Genomic DNA, 17,599 nt, shown 5'->3' on the forward strand with positions numbered 1-17,599 from the left:
TTAGCTTTACAACTGCTGTCCTGTTAATCAGGCTGTGGAATGACTAGTAACTAAAGTCAATAAGAAAAGCGCAATTATTTAAATATAAGTTTAAAAAAAGATTAACCCCCGAAAGATATGATGTGGTATTGTAGAGAAATATAAATAGCCTACTGTGAACCACTGCCACACAACTGTATTTATTCATTAAAGAGTCAATGTAATGTACTACTTTAGACCTCTGTTTCTGGTGGAGTGTGACAGCAGAACCGGTTAGAAACGGCCTTTGAGACCTTTGAGTAGGAAACAGCATCCTCTGGTGTACAGAAAGAGTCACAGTATCTAAACATTGAACTTAATTCTTATTCCATCGGTATGAATAACCATAAACTAAAATAGAGATGAAACGAATCTGATGGCTAATTCTATACAGTGTAGTAAAAGACTAATTGAAAATGTCACAGAACAGCATTGCAGTGTGGCCGACGTCTCCCATTGGCTCTTTCTTTGAAACTGGGCGGGACAAAACAACAGCGACGACCAATCCTCTGCGAGCTCACCGCCTGACACCAAAAGGTAAACAGACTTGTTTTGATCTGTCAAAAGATCAGGCGACAGTGCTTTCACAGAAAAAGTAGTCGGTGTCATTGTGAGCTAGAACTGTCCAAGTAAACCGGGTTGTTCCCGACGGACACCCAGGTGTCTCCGCGCGTCATTCTGTTCCCGTTACGTGTCTTATGGCTGTTTTAAAGCGCGTTGCTTTAGCTAGCATGCTAACCAGCTGATAGCTGGCTAGCATGTTCTTCACCGTGTAAACTAAGTTAACACCATCCGACGGCGTCGCGGCGGCAGGTCGACGGAAGGGCGTGTGCGTGTAAAGATACGCTTTCATGTCTCTCCCATCGCTACGTGGATTGAGCGATGGCGTAAATCTCGTGTTTAACGCGTTACAGATCAGGACCGGGTCACGCTGACGCGCGGGAACATTTCGAGCAACGCGCACTAACCGCTGGCCGCCCGGTCGATCCTCCACACGACGACGGCACGTGTGGCTTAACGTTAAATGTACAACAGCACTTAGAATGGTGCTGGCTCGAGACAGGCGATGAAGCCCGGACACCAGCACTCCTGCATGGCGGAGGAAGGCTCGCTGAGTCCAATGGGAGGACGGCCCGGCTCTTCAGGCCGCCCGAGCCGGCAGACCTTCAAGAGTCCAGCCCATTTCCGCAGCCTGCTGGACGGCCTGCTGGTCCTCAGACAGAGCGGCATCCTGTTCGACGTGGTGCTGCTGGTGGAGGGTCGACCCATCCAAGCCCACCGCATCCTCCTGGCAGCCTCTTGCGATTACTTTAGGTAAAGCTCACAGCTGGTTGCTTTATTACCTTCGCATTGAAAATGCGGAAGGTTATGTTTTGATCGCCGTGTATTTATTTATTTATTTGTATGCGTGTTATTCGCATAACAGAAAAAGTTTTAAACCGAATCGCATGAAATTTGGTGGGATGATTGGTTATTATCCGGGGACTATTTGATTAGATTTTGGGATCAATCGGGTCAAAGGTCAAGGTCAAGGTCATGGATAGGTCAAAATCTTCTTTTTACCATAGCACGGTCAATTTTTATCCAATTGGCATGCAACTAATGCCAACATGTTCATAATTCAATGCCCAATCTTGTGATATGCGAAGGTATGCGCTCTACCGAGTGCCCGTTCTAGTTTGCTTCCTATTGTTGTCTTTATTTGTGTGTCCTAGTATAAGCAAGAAAGATGCAACCCTCGTTCAAGCTGCAGACACCATCCCTTTACAAAGAGGCTTTCACTGTGTGTGCTTACCACCAGCAGTTATAGGGAATTACACCTGATGCTCATTATATTCAACACTGATTTGGTTGAAAGCATATGAAAGTGCTGTGATGGGTATAAGAATATTTTTTCAGGTGATTTCTTGGCTTTATGATAGGATACATATCAGCAGCACAAGTACGAGGCCAAATTGAAAGAGGAGTCATTGTGGCTGTGTAGTATACATGTAATAACCTCTGGGCCCAGGTTACCCACCATTTAACAACATGTCTCTGTTGTCCACTAGGGGAATGTTCGCTGGAGGCCTTCGCGAGATGCAGCAAGTGGAGATCCCGATTCATGGAGTGTCTTACATGGCCATGACAAAAATACTTGACTACATTTACACGTCAGAGATCGAGTTAGACCTGGAGTGTGTGCAGGAAGTCTTGATGGCTGCCACACTAGTGCAGGTAAACTCTTTGTTGTTCCGTTGAGACACCAGGTTGTTCATCGTTGTGTTTTCTTCAGCTAATCCGTGTCCTCTTTGTGTTTTTATAGCTTGAGATTGTCATCAGCTTTTGCTGTGATTTCCTTTTCTCCTGGCTGGACGAGAGCAACATCTTAGAGGTCCATAATCTAGCGGATCTCTACGGACTGCAACAACTCAACGCCAGGGTCCACTCCTACATCCTCGGGAACATCCAGACGTTGTCTCGCACCGATGTTTACCGACAACTCCCCCAGGAGGAGGTGTTCAGCGCGCTGAGCAGCGAAGAGCTTCAAGTGAACAGTGAGAACGAGGTGTACGAGGCGGCGCTTCACTACCACTACAGTCCTGAGCAGGTGGAAACTGACCAGGTGTACTTGCAGGTCAGTCCCAAGGTGCGTCAGCAGTTTGTACTTATCTCTCTACAGATACACACGATGCATACATGCGTATATTGCACCTGCTTAGTTTTACGCTCACTTTGTCGAAGCTTTATCAGCCTGAATTGTCATCGACTAATTGTGTGAACTATTTTGGCCTCAAAGGACAATCTCAAGATGCTGGATGCGGTGCGTTTCTGCCTGATTGAGAAACAAGTGCTGCAGAGGCTGTACGGCCGACTGAACCAGTGTCCGCTGAAGGACTCGGTGTCAGCCGCCCTGCGGTACCATGAGCAGGAGATCCGGCAGCCCGTCCTGCAAAGTCCTCTCACTCAGCCACGGTCCACCTTCTACTGCATTTTGGGCTTCGGGGGGATGTTCACCTCCGGATCCCTCACGGACAACGAGCATCTGTTCCAGGTGTTCCACCCGAGCTGGGGGGAGTGGAGGACTCTGACCGCACCGAACACCCCCCGAATGTCCAACCAGGGCATCGCTGTGCTCAACAACTTTGTTTATCTCATCGGAGGAGACAAGAACACCAGTGGGTTTCGCGCAGAGACGCGCTGCTGGAGGTGAGATCACAGCATTTAACTTCATTGATTATTGATTCGCATGTTGATTATTGTTCTCAATTCAGTGTTTATTAGAGCTGGATTGATCAGTAACATAAGTGATGAGTTGATTGGTAATCCACAACTATTTTGATCATAGGAAAATAATTCTATGCCTTTTTTTCATTTGTTTTCCTTTAAGAATATAATGAGACCAAAATACATCCTGAGCAGAAAGTGTAACAGTGGAAAAAGAAGCCAGTGGTTTCTGGCGGACTAACTGTAATGACTTCACTTTGTCTTTGGAATTTCAGAACTTCTGTCACATGGTACTGACATATTTGCAGATACTGGTGTATTTGCAATAAGCTATTATTAGCTCATATGCAGGCCCACGTGATGTGTTGATCTGACAATAGTTTACAATGTTTTCTGGTTTTGATTCGATTAAATCTGTGATTTAAATCCAAAGAAAGTCAGTTTACACAGATGTACTGTGAGAACTGTTCTTTCCTTTACCGTTTCTTGTCCTTTTCCTTTCCAGGTACGACCCTCGTCACAACAGCTGGTGCTCCATTCAGCCCCTTCAGCAGCAGCATGCTGACCACTGTGTGTGTGTGATGGGCGGCTATATTTACGCCATCGGAGGGCGGGACTACAGCAATGAACTGGAGTCAGTGGAGCGCTACGACCCACACACCAACATGTGGGAGTTTGCATCACCCCTGAAGAGAGAGGTATGAGAATAGTTGAAAGATGACAACAATTCATGTAATACTGCGACCGTCCACAAGGTGCTGCTACATACATGAGCATTGTTACTGATACTCTCCAGTTACATTCCTGGTATTCATTCACCTTACCAAGACCTTCCTTTTACACTGGTCTAACTTTCCTTCCAGGTCTACGCCCACGCTGCGGCCGTGCTGGATGATCACATGTATATAACATGCGGGCGCAGAGGAAATGCGTACCTCAGCGAGACCTACTGTTTTGATCCTGCGGCCAATCATTGGACAGCTTGTGCTGAGGGGCCGGTGGAGCGAGCGTGGCACGGCATGGCGGCTGTTAATGGACGCATTTATGTTATTGGTGGAAGCAATGACGAGCGTGGATATCGCCGCGACGTCCTGAAGGTACAATGCTACAAGTTATCAGCGTTTATTGTTGCCCGATGAAGGCAGTGTCCACACTGGTAAACAATAGTCTCATTGTCCCTCAGTCAGCTTTAAATGGGGTTTTTATTTGTACACATAGAGATGTTGTGGCATCTTTGGACCGCACGTTAATGAAACGGAGAGTAAGTTGTTTCCTGTTTTTTTTTCTTCCTCAGGTGGCCTGCTTTGACCCCAAAGCCAACTCTTGGTCTCTGCTGACCCCCCTCCATGCGGGACACGGAGAACCCGGCATCGCTGTGCTGGACAGTCGCATCTACGTCCTGGGAGGACGCTCGCATGACAAGGGCAACCGGATGAAATACGTCCACGTGTACAACACCGAGGCGGACGAGTGGGAGAACGAGACGGAGTTCAAGGAGCGCGTCTCCGGCCTGGCCGCCTGCGTGGCGCTCATGTCCCCGGCTGTGATCGCCCAGGCCAGGAGCTGGGAGCAGCGCACCAAGGCTTCATGGGAGGATGTGGACATGGACAACTCTGAGGACTCCGGTGAGGATTGAAGCAGCCGCGTCGAACTTAAAGTCTGAACTGGAAGTCTGTCTGATCACCGGAGACTGTCGTGCACTTTTCTTCCACCGCATGTTGAAGTGCCCGGAGGTTATCTTCGGGCAGCATCGGGTCCTCCTTGCACGTTGATTGCTTTGAGTGCCTCTGAACAGAGTCGTTCAGGACACTTTTTAAATTACGTTTGATTTATCTTTTTACATCATCATAACCCTGCTGTCATGCTACTGCTGATCCCTCATTCTCACATGTGAATTGAGTTGTTTATCAGAGAGAGAACCTCGACATCTTTAGGTGACACAAAGCAGCAAAGAATTCTGGCTATGCAAGAGCACTCGGTGATTTCAGATCCGCCGAAATCTGGTCAGAGATTATATGGCAGGAGTTACCTTTTTTGATTCATTGTTAATATATGGGATTTAAAGACCATTGTTGGACTTAAAATATAATTGAGTTTTTGTTTTTGACTTTTTTTGCATTGTTTCTATACGATGAAGTGGGTTAGGTTGAAGTTACACTTTTTTGAAAATATATTTGAACATTGTGCCTTGTTTTTGTGGTGACATCCTCAACGTGTGCTGTGAAGTGTATATTGCATGTTTCAGTGTATTCTCCAGATGCATATGAGCCTTTATTATTATGCCTCTTACATTACAATTTGTTTAAAACACATTGAAATGGTTTGTGGCTGCACCTGAACGATGAGGCGCCGGTGCTGCGGGTCGTAGACCGATGTCTGGTTCTGATTTATGAATGTCCAGTCTGGATTATGTTTGTGATGAAAACCAAACCATCATTGTCATATTTGTTGTGTCCTCTCATGGATCTTCCACACGGTATAAACCTATATTGCATTATTGAATTCAAAGATCACAATGAGGAGTGGTTGTAACGTCGGGCTCCACTCCGTGCTTCTGCTCGATGCCTCACTTCCTCGGTATGCGGTTTATTCTAAGAATATTCTGACATCTAAGAAGTTTAATGACGCTGTGAATCCTTTACCGTCAATGGAAACACTCCACGAAGTCTGTTTTTAAATGTGATTTTCTTTTTCCTATAGTGAGAATTTCATCTGAAGAAGAAAATGCAATATATTAGAACACACTTGTCACATAAGAGACATGCAAACACGATATCATATCCATGACTTACATCTTGTGAACTAATAAAGATACTAATATATTGTTTTTGTCGTGGGTGGATGTTAGTTTAGCAGATATTTTCAAACTATTTGACAACTTTTAGTTTCAGTTGATTCTGTATATGTCCATGAGTTGTTTGTTTGCGTCAGCGTTGAGGGGACTCTAACACAGAAACACCATTTAGGCTCATTGTGCAGATGCATAACTCAGAAACAACGGATATTTCCATTGTCTGTGTTAAGTTCAGAATCATCTGTAGATTTTCCAAAGTAGTAGTTCAATTTCCTTGAAAGAACTGCCATTTTAATAAAATCTGCAAGAAAAATAATCAAACATCGAACCAAATAAGTGGAATAACATCAGCAACAAGAGCACTTGTGTCTAAAGCAACAGTTGGGTACGCAACAACTGATTATAAACAAAATACACAACGGCATTCCTCAGTGTAGCCTCACAGGAATTAACCAGAAAAGAGAGAAATAATGATTATTGGCAATAAATAAAACGAGTAATGGACAAACTTTAGAATCAATAATAGAATAAAACATAGCAGCGGCTGCAGCCACTGATACACAAGTATTACAGCAAAGGTGAGCCTGCACATTGATATACAGTATTTCTCTGTGTTGTACCGTAAACACACACACACCACGTAACTCATTGTAAACACATGTTCATTCTCAAGGAACAATATAACCAGTCCCCTCACTCGGCCTCTCTGGTCCCCGCTGCACACCTCGTATTCAAATAATATTGAGCTGAAGGATGCGCCACATCCACACATCCCGAAAGGTCAAAGGTGAAAAGTACGGTCGGGGAGGACGGGGTTGGTTGTGTCATGGGAATTTAAGCACACTTTTCACTCTGCTATATTTCTCTGACAGAATTCATGTTACAATATTACATCCCGCAGCTAATACAAGTTTATAGTCTCAGCTCTAAATGTTACCACTCGAGTTGATGTCATGTGTTACTTTCTCTGCTCAGGCGATAGTTCTTCCTTGCTTGTGTCTCCGTGTTGCTGTAACGTCTGACGACCGCTTCTTGTTTGAACTGGGCTGCTCGCGGCCTCGTGCCCTTTAGTCCGCCCAGTCTCTCCCAGTTCCTCTCCATTTGGCCCTCCACTCCATCAGCTTTATGAAGGCTGACTGCTTCTTTCCTCTCCGGGGCTGTTTCATCTACATCTGTTACCCCCCGCCAGCCCTAAGTGAGTGTCCCTGTCCCCCCCCCCCCTCTATTTCACACTGTTGTGCCAGCCCCCACCACCGTGTCTGTTGGGATGTGCTGACACCAGCGCTGGACATCCAGGATCAACAATCTGCTGCGTTTATGCGCCTTTTCATTCTAAAGCTGCAGCACCACCTGGGGAATACTAAAGACATATGTCATGCACTTAACCACTGGCAGGTCGATCTGGAGCTCTTTGCAGGACCATTATCAGAGCAATTAAAAGAACCAAATGACCCACCATGCAGATTAAACCCAGTGGAGTTGTTGATGTGTGTGTCGAGGGAATCGGCCCAAGTGCTTGCTTTGATTCCTGATTCTCCTGCTGTGCAGGCCAGGAGGTCCTCGGCCAGCTTGTCTGACAAAAAAACTCAATTGAGTACAAAGAAGGTCACCTGTAGATGGAAAGCTGGACTCCAAAAGGCTCCGTTACCATTTCTGGACTTTTGTTAAGCAGATGCACTTTGTCTTTAACTTAGAACACGTTTGAGGCTTTTACCAAAGGCCCCCGACTAACGTGACGTGCAACGAGTTTGGCATCAATAGAACACGTTATACACAGAAGATACAATGTTACGGCGATGTGAATGATTCAATAGCATCTGCATAACAAAGGTAGCATTTATTCCAACTGGACAGGCTGTCTCTTCTAATCGGTTGACCTCCAGAAAATGTTTCCCGATCTTCCCGCCTGTCAAACCCATAAACGCTACACGCAGTTGTCCAAGATATAGTGATTGTGGAAAATCTCTTTTCCTTTTTATGCGGCTGCTAACTGTTGGCTGTATTCCAGACAACAAGACTAACAAATTTGGGCCGATAATCGAACCAAATTGCCATTTTGTTTAATTTATATTTGAATATAATTAAATCAAGTCTGGAGCCAGGCGGCAGTGACACATCTCTCCTAAAATAATACGATTGACAAAGGTTTCACATTGTTTTTATATCTTTAAATCCCAATTCTAGCTCAGACGACCTACACAGACATTATTATAATACATCACAAACACAATGTAAAAGCGCAATGCACATTAAAACAAAGGTTAAGAATCACGGTGAGGCGAGACAACAACCGTCAGTATTGACATACAACATGTCTCGCTTGTATTTAAGGATTCTCAAAATGAACTTTCCTCACTTTATTATTGAGTATTTAATGAGCAAAATCTAAACTTTTTGGTTTATTTTCAGCACTTGGACATCAGCTAAAGGGACAAAGTGCCAACATTATCTAAATGTCCACTTTTTATTGTTCATTGACAAATATGTTTTGCTTGTTTAGTCTATAAAGACAGATCATACATACACCCGATGTTGTGTTTTGTTCTGTGTGATGACCTTCCAGCCCGGCAGCAGGCTATAATCTCTTCTGTTATCCTCATTAAAATGACTAAATGAAAGTTGTGCAACAGATAGCTGTGGAAGTCTGAGGTAGCACTAACTGGTTCAAGAAGCCTCTAAGTTAATGAATTGCACTCAAATTCACACCACAATAGAGGTGTCCCTAAAGAATCCCCCCCTCTTCCTCTTCCCTGGACTTTACAGCAGTCATTAGCAGCTCATATCCACCCGGGGCGGATGCGATGGGCACAGCTTGTGTTTCTCAGCTGTGAAAAGGAGCCAAACAGCCCCATTTTCATGCTTTCTAAGGCTCATTGAGATGGAGAAAGAGAGTCGTGCAATGCTTTATGATGCCGGTGGGTAAACCTCAGCAGGTGAGCCGGAGTCACAGTAACACAATGTCTTTAATGCATGCTGGGCCTGTTGAAACGACAGAGGGGCCCTCGTTAGATTGACAATGAGGAAATACAAACAAATGCCACCAGAACATGTGACGCTTGTCAGAGCTGGCCATGTATGCAGATGTGCACCCGCAAACAAAGACACGTTGACAATACACTCGGTCCTTCCTGCTGCATGCAGAGCCACAGACGGGACATGAGAAACCTGACGGCATCACATGTAAACGACGCGTCTTCTTCAAAGATGTTCTTTTTGTTTAGATAACAGATGGAAAAGATTCACATCAATGAGACGTCGAATCACTTGAATGTTTGTTTTTTTAATTTTTCAGATCACATCACCATTTGAAGACGGACACACATTGCACACTTAAGTTTTACTCTTTAATTTTATTTTTACAAAAATAATATTTAAACTTGGAGATGAGATGAAATACAAAATAAATAGACAATTCTACAACAGCACAGTAACACAGCGCGGCGTCGCACACTTTGGCTTCGGTCGGCGTCACTGGAGTCGGAGTCGTGCCGCTCTGAGCAGAAGGCGGCGACACTTCTTCTCGTCTTCCAGTTCTTCCATCGTTGCCGCGGGCCTCTGGCCCCCGAGCCTCGTCTCGGCATGCAATCTCATCGCCGTGAGCACGGCGCCGGCATCCCGGGCCGGACGGCGGCGGCGCCGGTCAAAATCAGTTATCGTTGACGATCCCTTCACCAGCAGGAGTAGGAGAACAGCGGGTACTGGCTCCACTCAGCCACGTTGCCATGGTGATAGCCGTGGTGCACGGCTTGCGCGGCGTAGTCGGCGGTCAGGTGATGAGGGGGGGGGTACTGGGCCGGACCGGGGCCGCTCCACTGGGGGAGGGGCTGCTCGGCGCCGTACGGGCTGTAAATGTGGTGGCTGATCACCCCCGGCTTGCCGGCCTGGGCCATGGTCATGTTGAGGACCCCGGTGTAGTCCTGGGGGCCGGCGAGGGGCTGGGGGCCGCAAGCCGAAGGGCCCGCCTCATGCGCGCGGGGCTTTGAGGGGTCGTGATCGGGGACGGTGGCGACGTCGGGGACTCTGGACTCGAAGCCGCCGCGTCCTGACCCGCCGTGGCTGCTGCTGCCGACGCTGGAGGAGGGGGAGGGAGACTTCCCGTACTCCTGGAACCTGAAGAGCAAAAGGAGAGGGGGGGGGGGGGGGGTCACGGTCCGGTCACCACGACGACCCTGTGCTCCCCACGTGTTGCGCAACCTGTGTTCACCTGTACGGCTGGTAGGAAGCCGGAGCGGGAACCAGCTGCTCCGCGTTGTACACGTCCCTGGGGTCGGGGTCGGCCCCGGCGGGGGATCCGGTCCTCCCGCCGGGCTCCCGCTCCGCCGCCCACGGGGAGTAACGCTCCTCTTTGACGCCATCGGCCTCTTTCCTTTTGGGCGGGTCTCCTCCCTCGCCGTCGTAGCCCTCATACGACGAGCGGCAGAAATCTGAGAAGGCCCACATTGTTCGGTCGGCCGTGGAGTTCAGGACAAGGAAGTGGACCCATCAAACGTGAGGAGCGTTAAACTCTACCTGCTGGACTGTCCTCTGACGTCTTGGATCGTTTGTCCGGGCAGACGGGGTTCTTGTTTGAGCGCCTACACAGGAACATCAGGTTTATTCAAACAATGCATTACATTCAATACAATGCCAATTAAAACTTGTCGACGAGCCAAACCGGAATAGTTCTAGTGCTCCTCCAGCTGTGGAGTCATTATCATCAGACCCACCTTTTCTTATTCGTGCCTTCATCCCGGAAACCTTTCGCAAACGGGTTGTGATCGATCTTCAGCTTTGTAATCTGCAGACGGGGGGAAATCGAATCGGTAAGAAAATCCCCAAAAGCGTGCGGCGTCAGAAGGGAGAGAAGCTGACCTTGGTGTTCTGGTACGCCGTAACTGCCGTGAAGGACGTCTCGGGGAAGGTGAAGGTCTGGAAAACGCTCCAGCGGACGCTGAACAGGTCGTCCGCCTGGACGATGTGGAAGCGCGGGTGGTAGCGATGCATGGAGTGCAAAATGATCTGCGGATCGGAAGAGGGCGATTCATTCAGACCGCCGGCATCGTGCTTCGAGCTCCATTTCACAAGTAGCTCGTGAGCTGGTGCCAAAGCATCCAGACTGGGAGTGTTACTAGTCCACCAAGTACTTCAAAGATCCCAAACCCCTGCAATAAAGCGGCGTGAATATCATTTAGAAGTATGGCGCTCTTGTCGCGGCCCTTATTTCAAGTGCTCTGACTCACATGGCCGTGCTGGTCCAGCGTATTGTTGGTGAGCTTGAGCTTGAGGAAGGAGATGGACTGCTTCATCCAGTGGCTCCCCGGGGCCGGAGATTCGGGATGGAGGTAGGTCCGGCACGGAGGCTGGGGCTCCGCTTTTCCTGCCACCTCCCATTTCTCTTTATTCCACTGCAGGACGGAGACAGATAAGCCAGTCAGGCTGTCGCAGAGGAAGGTGATTTACGGAAGGAGCTTCATCTCCCGTCTTTCCCACGGTGCGAGAGGAGGACGAGAGCGAGCGCAGAGCGACCGCCGGCCGGTACCACCCACAGAGACGGGGGGTCGTACAGTGGGCTCCCAGCAGGGGATAGACAAACAGGAAGAGATAGCAGCCTTTGATGTACAATGGTGGGAGGAGATGGGGAGGGGTGGGGGTTGATAAACAGGGGATGTCTTGTTTGGAGATACTGGTGACCACTGAGGGATATCGACAGCCAAAGCCACGGCTGTGGTCAGTCAAGGCTACTTTGAATGGTCGGAGCGTAAAAGGCCTTTTTTCCTCAACGATCGTCTTACCTTGTATCTGAAACCATCTTCAGGGACCATGTCAACCAGTAGGATGTACTTGGCACATGGAATAAGGCCCGACAGATTAATCTTAGAGTGTGGAAACATCCTCCTGGGAAACATAGGAAGGGACGCATGAGAAGAAAAAAAACAGAAGACACGGCTTCTCCAACAATGTGTTTGGATGTTATTCTTCGGTCATCTTACCTGCCCGGTTTGGTGATAATCATCTCGGTTCCTATTTCACAAAAGTTCTTCCAGAGTTCAGGGTCCTCCATCGTCATCCTGATGTTGCCCTGGAGATAGGCATCGGGGCCCGCGGCCATGGAGGAGGGAGGAGGGACGCTGAAGTTTGGCTTTAAATCTAAAAAGGGAATCCGAATCATCAGACCGCAGGCTTCAGGAAATGTGACAGAAGTCAGGTTTAAATTTTAAAAAAGGAACGCTCCGGTAATTTAAAAACGACGGAAGAAAACAGTGGTTGGGAAAGAGGAGTTTACGAATTAAGAAGCCCGGTTTCCGTCAACACTCACCTCTGATGGACTGCATTGTCGAGGTTCAGCAGGAGCACAGGAGGAGCTTGAAAAGGCTTCATGCACCGAGGGGCCAATGAGCAATCCGAGTATCCGTGATATCCAAGTGGCTCTTCAGCTCTGCTCTCCTTGATCTCCTTCCTCGTGTGAACAAAAAGTAAAAGTGAAATCCGGCAGCTCGGGGTTAGGCTGGTCGGTCTCGTCGCAGCAGATATTTCAGAGATCATGAGTCCTGCTGGGAGTGGTGACCATGACTTTTAAGGAGAGCCCGGGAGTGGGTTGGGTCAAGAGAGCCATTCCCTCGCTTTGAAGTGACACAATGATGAGTCAGAGCCCCGCTGTGATTGGAGGCTGCTGGAAATCAAAGAGACTTAACAGAGCCTTGATACCGTCCCCACAGGAAGGGGGACCAAGGAATTGCATCTTTATTAACTGCTAAGAGACTTTAAAACCAATATGGACAGACTTCCCTGCTGCAGATCGGGGCTCGCGGCGGCACCATAATCTGTGTAAATATCATTCACACGGACATCGCCACACACCAACATGGCATTTAGAGTGTTTGTGCAATGTTGTAAATTCAACATTATTAGATTAACCAAATCTGATTAAACTGCAGCATAACGGAAGGTGTTTTTAATTTGGTTTTGTGTGAGTCATTATGTTCTTTACAAAATAGTTTTCTCAAAGTATAACCCTTACTCTACGACTTGTTTTTTTATTGAACTGAAAAGAGATACAAATTAAAAAACAATCACAACTTTCTGACATCAAATATGCGTTTGACTTTTACACAACTTTATTCTCAGCTTTCTCCATCATAGTGAATGACGCTGTGGGTGTAAACCCATCATGGCGTAATGATAACATGCAGTCTTTCTGCAGGTAACTTTTACCTGGGGGCGTCCTCTGTGGAGGTGGGGGGTGGGTTGTGTATTGGGGTGTCTAGACAGGCCCACCTCTGATAGATAATCTCATTAGGCTGGTTTCCCTGGCTAGTTTCTGCATGTGGAGGAAGCCTTGTGTGGAGGCCAGTTAGCACCACGAGGCCAAGTCGGCCTCCAATGAGCCTGAGAATAGATAGATAGATATATACTTTATTAATCCCCAAGGGGACATTTGTCATAGCAGTAGCAGCACCAATAAACCAAACACACAAGAATAAAAAATAAAATATAAAAAACAGGGATGAAAGATATAGAAGCATACAAAGCAAAATATAAAATAAAATATATATATATATACAACATACAGGACTCTCAGAAAATTAGAATATTGTGATGAAGTTCTTTATTTTCTGTAATGCAATTAAAAAAACAAAAATGTCATGCATTCTGGATTCATTACAAATCAACTGAAATATTGCAAGCCTTTTATTCTTTTAATATTGCTGATTATGGTTTACAGCTTAAGAAAACTCAAATATCCTATCTCTAAATATTAGAATATCATGAAAAAGTATACTAGTAGGGTATTAAACAAATCACTTGAATTGTCTAATTAACTCGAAACACCTGCAAGGGTTTCCTGAGCCTTGACAAACACTCAGCTGTTATAAATCTTTTTTTTAACTTGGTCTGAGGAAATATTACAATTTTATGAGATAGGATTTTAGAGTTTTCTTAAGCTGTAAGCCATAATCAGCAATATTAAAAGAATAAAAGGCTTGCAATATTTCAGTTGATTTGTAATGAATCCAGAATGCATGACATTTTTGTTTTTTTAATTGCATTACAGAAAATAAAGAACTTTATCACAATATTCTAATTTTCTGAGACAGTCCTGTATATGCATACACAATACACAATACTAATGACAAATTAAACTAAATATAAAAACACCAAATATAGACAGTGTGCAAAATGCAAAGTGTGTGTATGTGTGTAGTGTAAGTAAATGAAATGTGTGAAGTGCAGATCAACATAGTGTAAGTATTCAGTTATTGTTGTAGTTATTGCACTATGATCTGGCAAGAGGTGATCTGTTATAGAGCCTCATAGCCGCCGGCAGGAATGTTCTCCTGTATCTGTCCTTGTGGCAGCGGAGTGTGAGGAGACGTTTGGAGAAAGTCCTCCTCTGTCCCTGTAGGAGGTGGTGGAGAGGGTGGTCCGGGTTGTCCAATATGGACACCAGTTTCTTCAACGTCCTCCTCTCCACCACCTGTTCCAGGTGCTCCAGCTGGCAGCCGATGATGGAGCCAGCCTTCCTAACCAGTTTGTTAAGACGGCTGGTGTCACCGGCTCCGATGCTGCTCCCCCAGCAGACAATGGCAAAGTGCAGCACACTGGCCACAACCGACTGGTAGAATAACTCCAGCATCTTGCTGCACACATTGAAGGATCGAAGCTTTCTCAGGAAAAAGAGTCGACTCATCCCCTTCTTGTACACAGCGTTGATGTTGGCCTTCCAGTTCAGTCGGCAGGCAAAACAAATGCTAAACTGCAGGCGTTAGCACAGAGGAACAACATTAGACCACAGCCCCCCCCCCCCTCCCCTCCCCCTCTCGTTTCCACTGACGTGAACATTTGAATTGAGGTGACTTTCACATCTCATTCAACCACTTTTTTCTCGCAGAGACCCACCACTTCCACCTCCACGTCTTGTTGTATTCTCATGTCTGCCCGGTGCATACAATGCCTCCTGTGAGCTCCCCGACACCCGCTCACAAAGGAGAAGTGGAACTGTATGGAGAACAGTTCAAACAATAAAACCACATGTAACGCACGATCTACAGTTTTAAAGGCAGCTAAGTGAGCACGAAGAGACGCTCGCTGCTCCAAAGTCTTCCCCTGTGAACACATCGACCTCTTGAAGCTTCTGCCGGTCGATGAGGAATTAAAAGGATGATAACATTCAGCGTGTGACGATGCACTGAAAGGTGTACGATCGTTTCCGTCCTCTTTACGTGAAGCCGACCGTCGTCGAGGAGTTGCTACGCACGGGGTCCGTCTCCAGCTCCTCTCTGACCCCCGGCCACCGGCAGAGAGGTCACACGGATCTGCGAGTGTTTGGGTGGAAGACGCCGCGGGAACGAAAGCGATGTTCCCCCCGGGAGGTTTCCCCCCCGCAGCTCGACGGCGGCGTAGTGCGTCGACGTCCGAGCCGAGGTGCGCGTTTCGGCAGCGGCGGGCGTCGATCCCATTACGCGGCGGGTCGGGAGGAGGCGTGACCGGGAAATGCCTCGCTGCTTTGCCTGGGGGGACAAAGGCCGAGCAGAGGCGCCCGACAGGGAACTCTCTCTCTCTCTTGGAACGGCCGGCCTCGGGGCGACATCAACGAGGTCACCACTGAAGACCACAAACAGCGTGGGATTTGTTCTACATACGCTGTGTGAATGTATCCACTTCATATCGTGTCGGATGAAATACCGCGGGATGACAGGAGGGAGCCTTCCAGCCTGATCGTACATGTCCTCCGTTATGATAAGCGGCCTCATACATGGTCCCGCTGGATCGCCTTCGCCAGCCGTGTTCCACCTCCCAGGTGTCAGTCTTTGGCCATTTGCTTTAACTGCACCGATCCCCTTGTGCTCGACGGTTAACAGCTGCCAATATACAGCCAGGGCCCGGGGATCAGACGGCTCTCCGGCGGCCCAATAAAGAGCCCCCGGAGTGGACTGACGAGAAATCTCACACCTTTCACTCACATTAGCCATGCAGCATGCCCTTTTGATGCTTAATTGGCCACTTTGAGAGGGGCTCGTGGAGATAGCGGGCCCCCGCGGCCCGGAGACAACGCGATGTCACAGCAGGCCGAACGATCTCACGCGGCGGGGGAAACGCCGGTTATGATTTGGCGTTATCTGCCAGGAGATGCCGCGTTGCGATTAGAAGGGACGCATAATGCGACGTCGAGTTTACGGCACCGCTGATAACTTTTATCTATATGCGTGCAAATGACACCAGGAGAGCAGAGGTCACGAGGCGATCGGAGGTCGATTCGTCGATGTGCCTTATCGTTATGGTTGGAGATGAATATCCACCTTACAGTATCATCCCTGGCTGAACGCCGGCGTGGCCGCGGTCTCACATGCAGCAACGAGAGGCAGAGCCGGCTCCCCGGCTCACATTTGGTCGTCCACATAAGAAAACAAACCTCAGATCGAGCTCGCCTGGCAAAGGGGGCAAATGACAACTTCACAGCACTTCATAAGAAACTCCTGGAAGTTGCTAATGAAGACTAATGACTTCCCTCGTGTCGGAGACTTCACACCAGAGTGTACAAGCCCTTTGACCACAGAGGCAGCGTGGTCAGCGGGGTGGTCAGCAGGGTGGTCCGCCAGCATCCAGTCAGAGAGCCCACAGCGCCACCGGAGGAGGACGCCCGTCCAGATTTATTTTAGATTGAGAAATGATTTAGAAGCAAGACGGAGTTCACAGATACCGTTGCTTTATTATTATTTAAGGTTATTTTGGGGACTTTAAATCAAGGGCCGAGGGTGTTGTACACTGTACTGATTGGAGAGCCCACATTTCAGATTTTGGGCTAAATAAATACAATTGACTTGAATATCCTGCAATGACATTTGTTTAGCATTTCCTGATTGTATTAAAATAGCCCGTGGGGTGAATAGTTGGCAGTTTTAATTGGTAAATTGATAGTTTATATTTGTGTTTCATGATCAACCAAAATAAATCAGGATCGAGCTTTGAGCTACTGACTGACATTTAATTAGTGGAATGTCTAAGTAAAAGTGTTTCATATTATTATTAATCTAAATCAAGCTGTTCGGATCTCTCCTTCATTACTTAGTTATAAGTTAGAACATTATAAGTTGTGGATTTTGATAAACTGGTCAGAACACTGATATTGAAAATGCATTCTAACAATATGTAATATGTGTCTATTCATTCTGTCCACGTACAACCTTTAACACTTAAAATAGAATAAATGTAAGTTTATGTGTTTGCATCCCATCATGTTTGATTAGTAACTGGTGATTTGTCAGAAATTTATTATAAACCTGTATTTATATTCGGCACCTTATGCTCCAAACTTGCAAAGTAAAAATATTTTTTCAGTGAGACTTTGAATAACAAAAACAGGAAGCAAAATAGGAAATATTATAAACTCGTCTTCAGGCATCTGTACCAGTACTTATACATGTTAAGAGGATGCTTTTACTTTGGTGAGCTTCATCTTGAGAGGATTGTTGATTCATTTCATGCGTCGGTAAGCATTGGGTACTCGTGGTCTTATAATAACGCATATGTTATGGCAGTCACAGCATCACACTGCCCCAAAAACACCAACTTGACTGGATGTGAAGTAGCACACGGAGCAAA

The 17,599-nt window shown here is 47.0% G+C and overlaps 2 protein-coding genes across 3 annotated transcripts; one reads left to right on the forward strand and one right to left on the reverse strand.

Moving 5' to 3' along the window:
* Positions 1-476: 476 nt before the first annotated feature.
* On the forward strand, positions 477-6,048 carry klhl22 (kelch-like family member 22). Of its 2 annotated transcripts, none has more exons than XM_056418660.1 (7): positions 477-1,332; positions 2,070-2,235; positions 2,324-2,647; positions 2,798-3,207; positions 3,731-3,923; positions 4,089-4,322; positions 4,520-6,048. In XM_056418660.1, the coding sequence occupies exons 1-7, from the start codon at positions 1,085-1,087 to the stop codon at positions 4,859-4,861; spliced, it is 1,917 nt and encodes a 638-aa protein (XP_056274635.1). In that variant the 5' UTR covers positions 477-1,084; the 3' UTR covers positions 4,862-6,048. The 2 variants fall into 2 exon arrangements, with proteins under 2 accessions (XP_056274635.1, XP_056274636.1); XM_056418661.1 differs by having other exon boundaries at positions 2,324-2,635.
* A 3,231-nt stretch (positions 6,049-9,279) lies between these two features.
* tbx16 (T-box transcription factor 16) lies at positions 9,280-13,678 on the reverse strand. Its single transcript, XM_056417945.1, has 10 exons — positions 13,211-13,678; positions 12,315-12,451; positions 11,989-12,145; positions 11,791-11,893; positions 11,239-11,403; positions 10,871-11,017; positions 10,726-10,796; positions 10,529-10,593; positions 10,224-10,443; positions 9,280-10,129 (listed from the first exon to the last, which is right to left on the reverse strand). Exons 2-10 carry the CDS (start codon positions 12,328-12,330, stop codon positions 9,688-9,690), a joined length of 1,386 nt encoding a protein of 461 aa, XP_056273920.1. The 5' UTR covers positions 12,331-12,451; positions 13,211-13,678; the 3' UTR covers positions 9,280-9,687.
* Between the last annotated feature and the right edge of the window lie 3,921 nt (positions 13,679-17,599).

This window comes from Pseudoliparis swirei, chromosome 7 (assembly GCF_029220125.1).
Source record: "Pseudoliparis swirei isolate HS2019 ecotype Mariana Trench chromosome 7, NWPU_hadal_v1, whole genome shotgun sequence".
Classification (NCBI taxonomy): Eukaryota; Metazoa; Chordata; class Actinopteri; order Perciformes; family Liparidae; genus Pseudoliparis; species Pseudoliparis swirei.

What these genes read in the sequence shown, in the direction of transcription:
- klhl22 (XM_056418660.1), top strand. Translation starts at nt 1,085, where the DNA reads ATGAAGCCCGGACACCAGCACTCCTGCATGGCGGAGGAAGGCTCGCTG. An exon ending in GCCTCTTGCGATTACTTTAG is followed by an intron (nt 1,333 to 2,069) that starts GTAAAGCTCACA and finishes GTTGTCCACTAG; the next exon opens with GGGAATGTTCGCTGGAGGCC. An exon ending in ATCGCCGCGACGTCCTGAAG is followed by an intron (nt 4,323 to 4,519) that starts GTACAATGCTAC and finishes TTTCTTCCTCAG; the next exon opens with GTGGCCTGCTTTGACCCCAA.
- tbx16 (XM_056417945.1), bottom strand. An exon ending in ATTATCACCAAACCGGGCAG is followed by an intron (nt 11,894 to 11,988) that starts GTAAGATGACCG and finishes TATGTTTCCCAG; the next exon opens with GAGGATGTTTCCACACTCTA. An exon ending in GCTTCCTACCAGCCGTACAG is followed by an intron (nt 10,130 to 10,223) that starts GTGAACACAGGT and finishes TTTGCTCTTCAG; the next exon opens with GTTCCAGGAGTACGGGAAGT.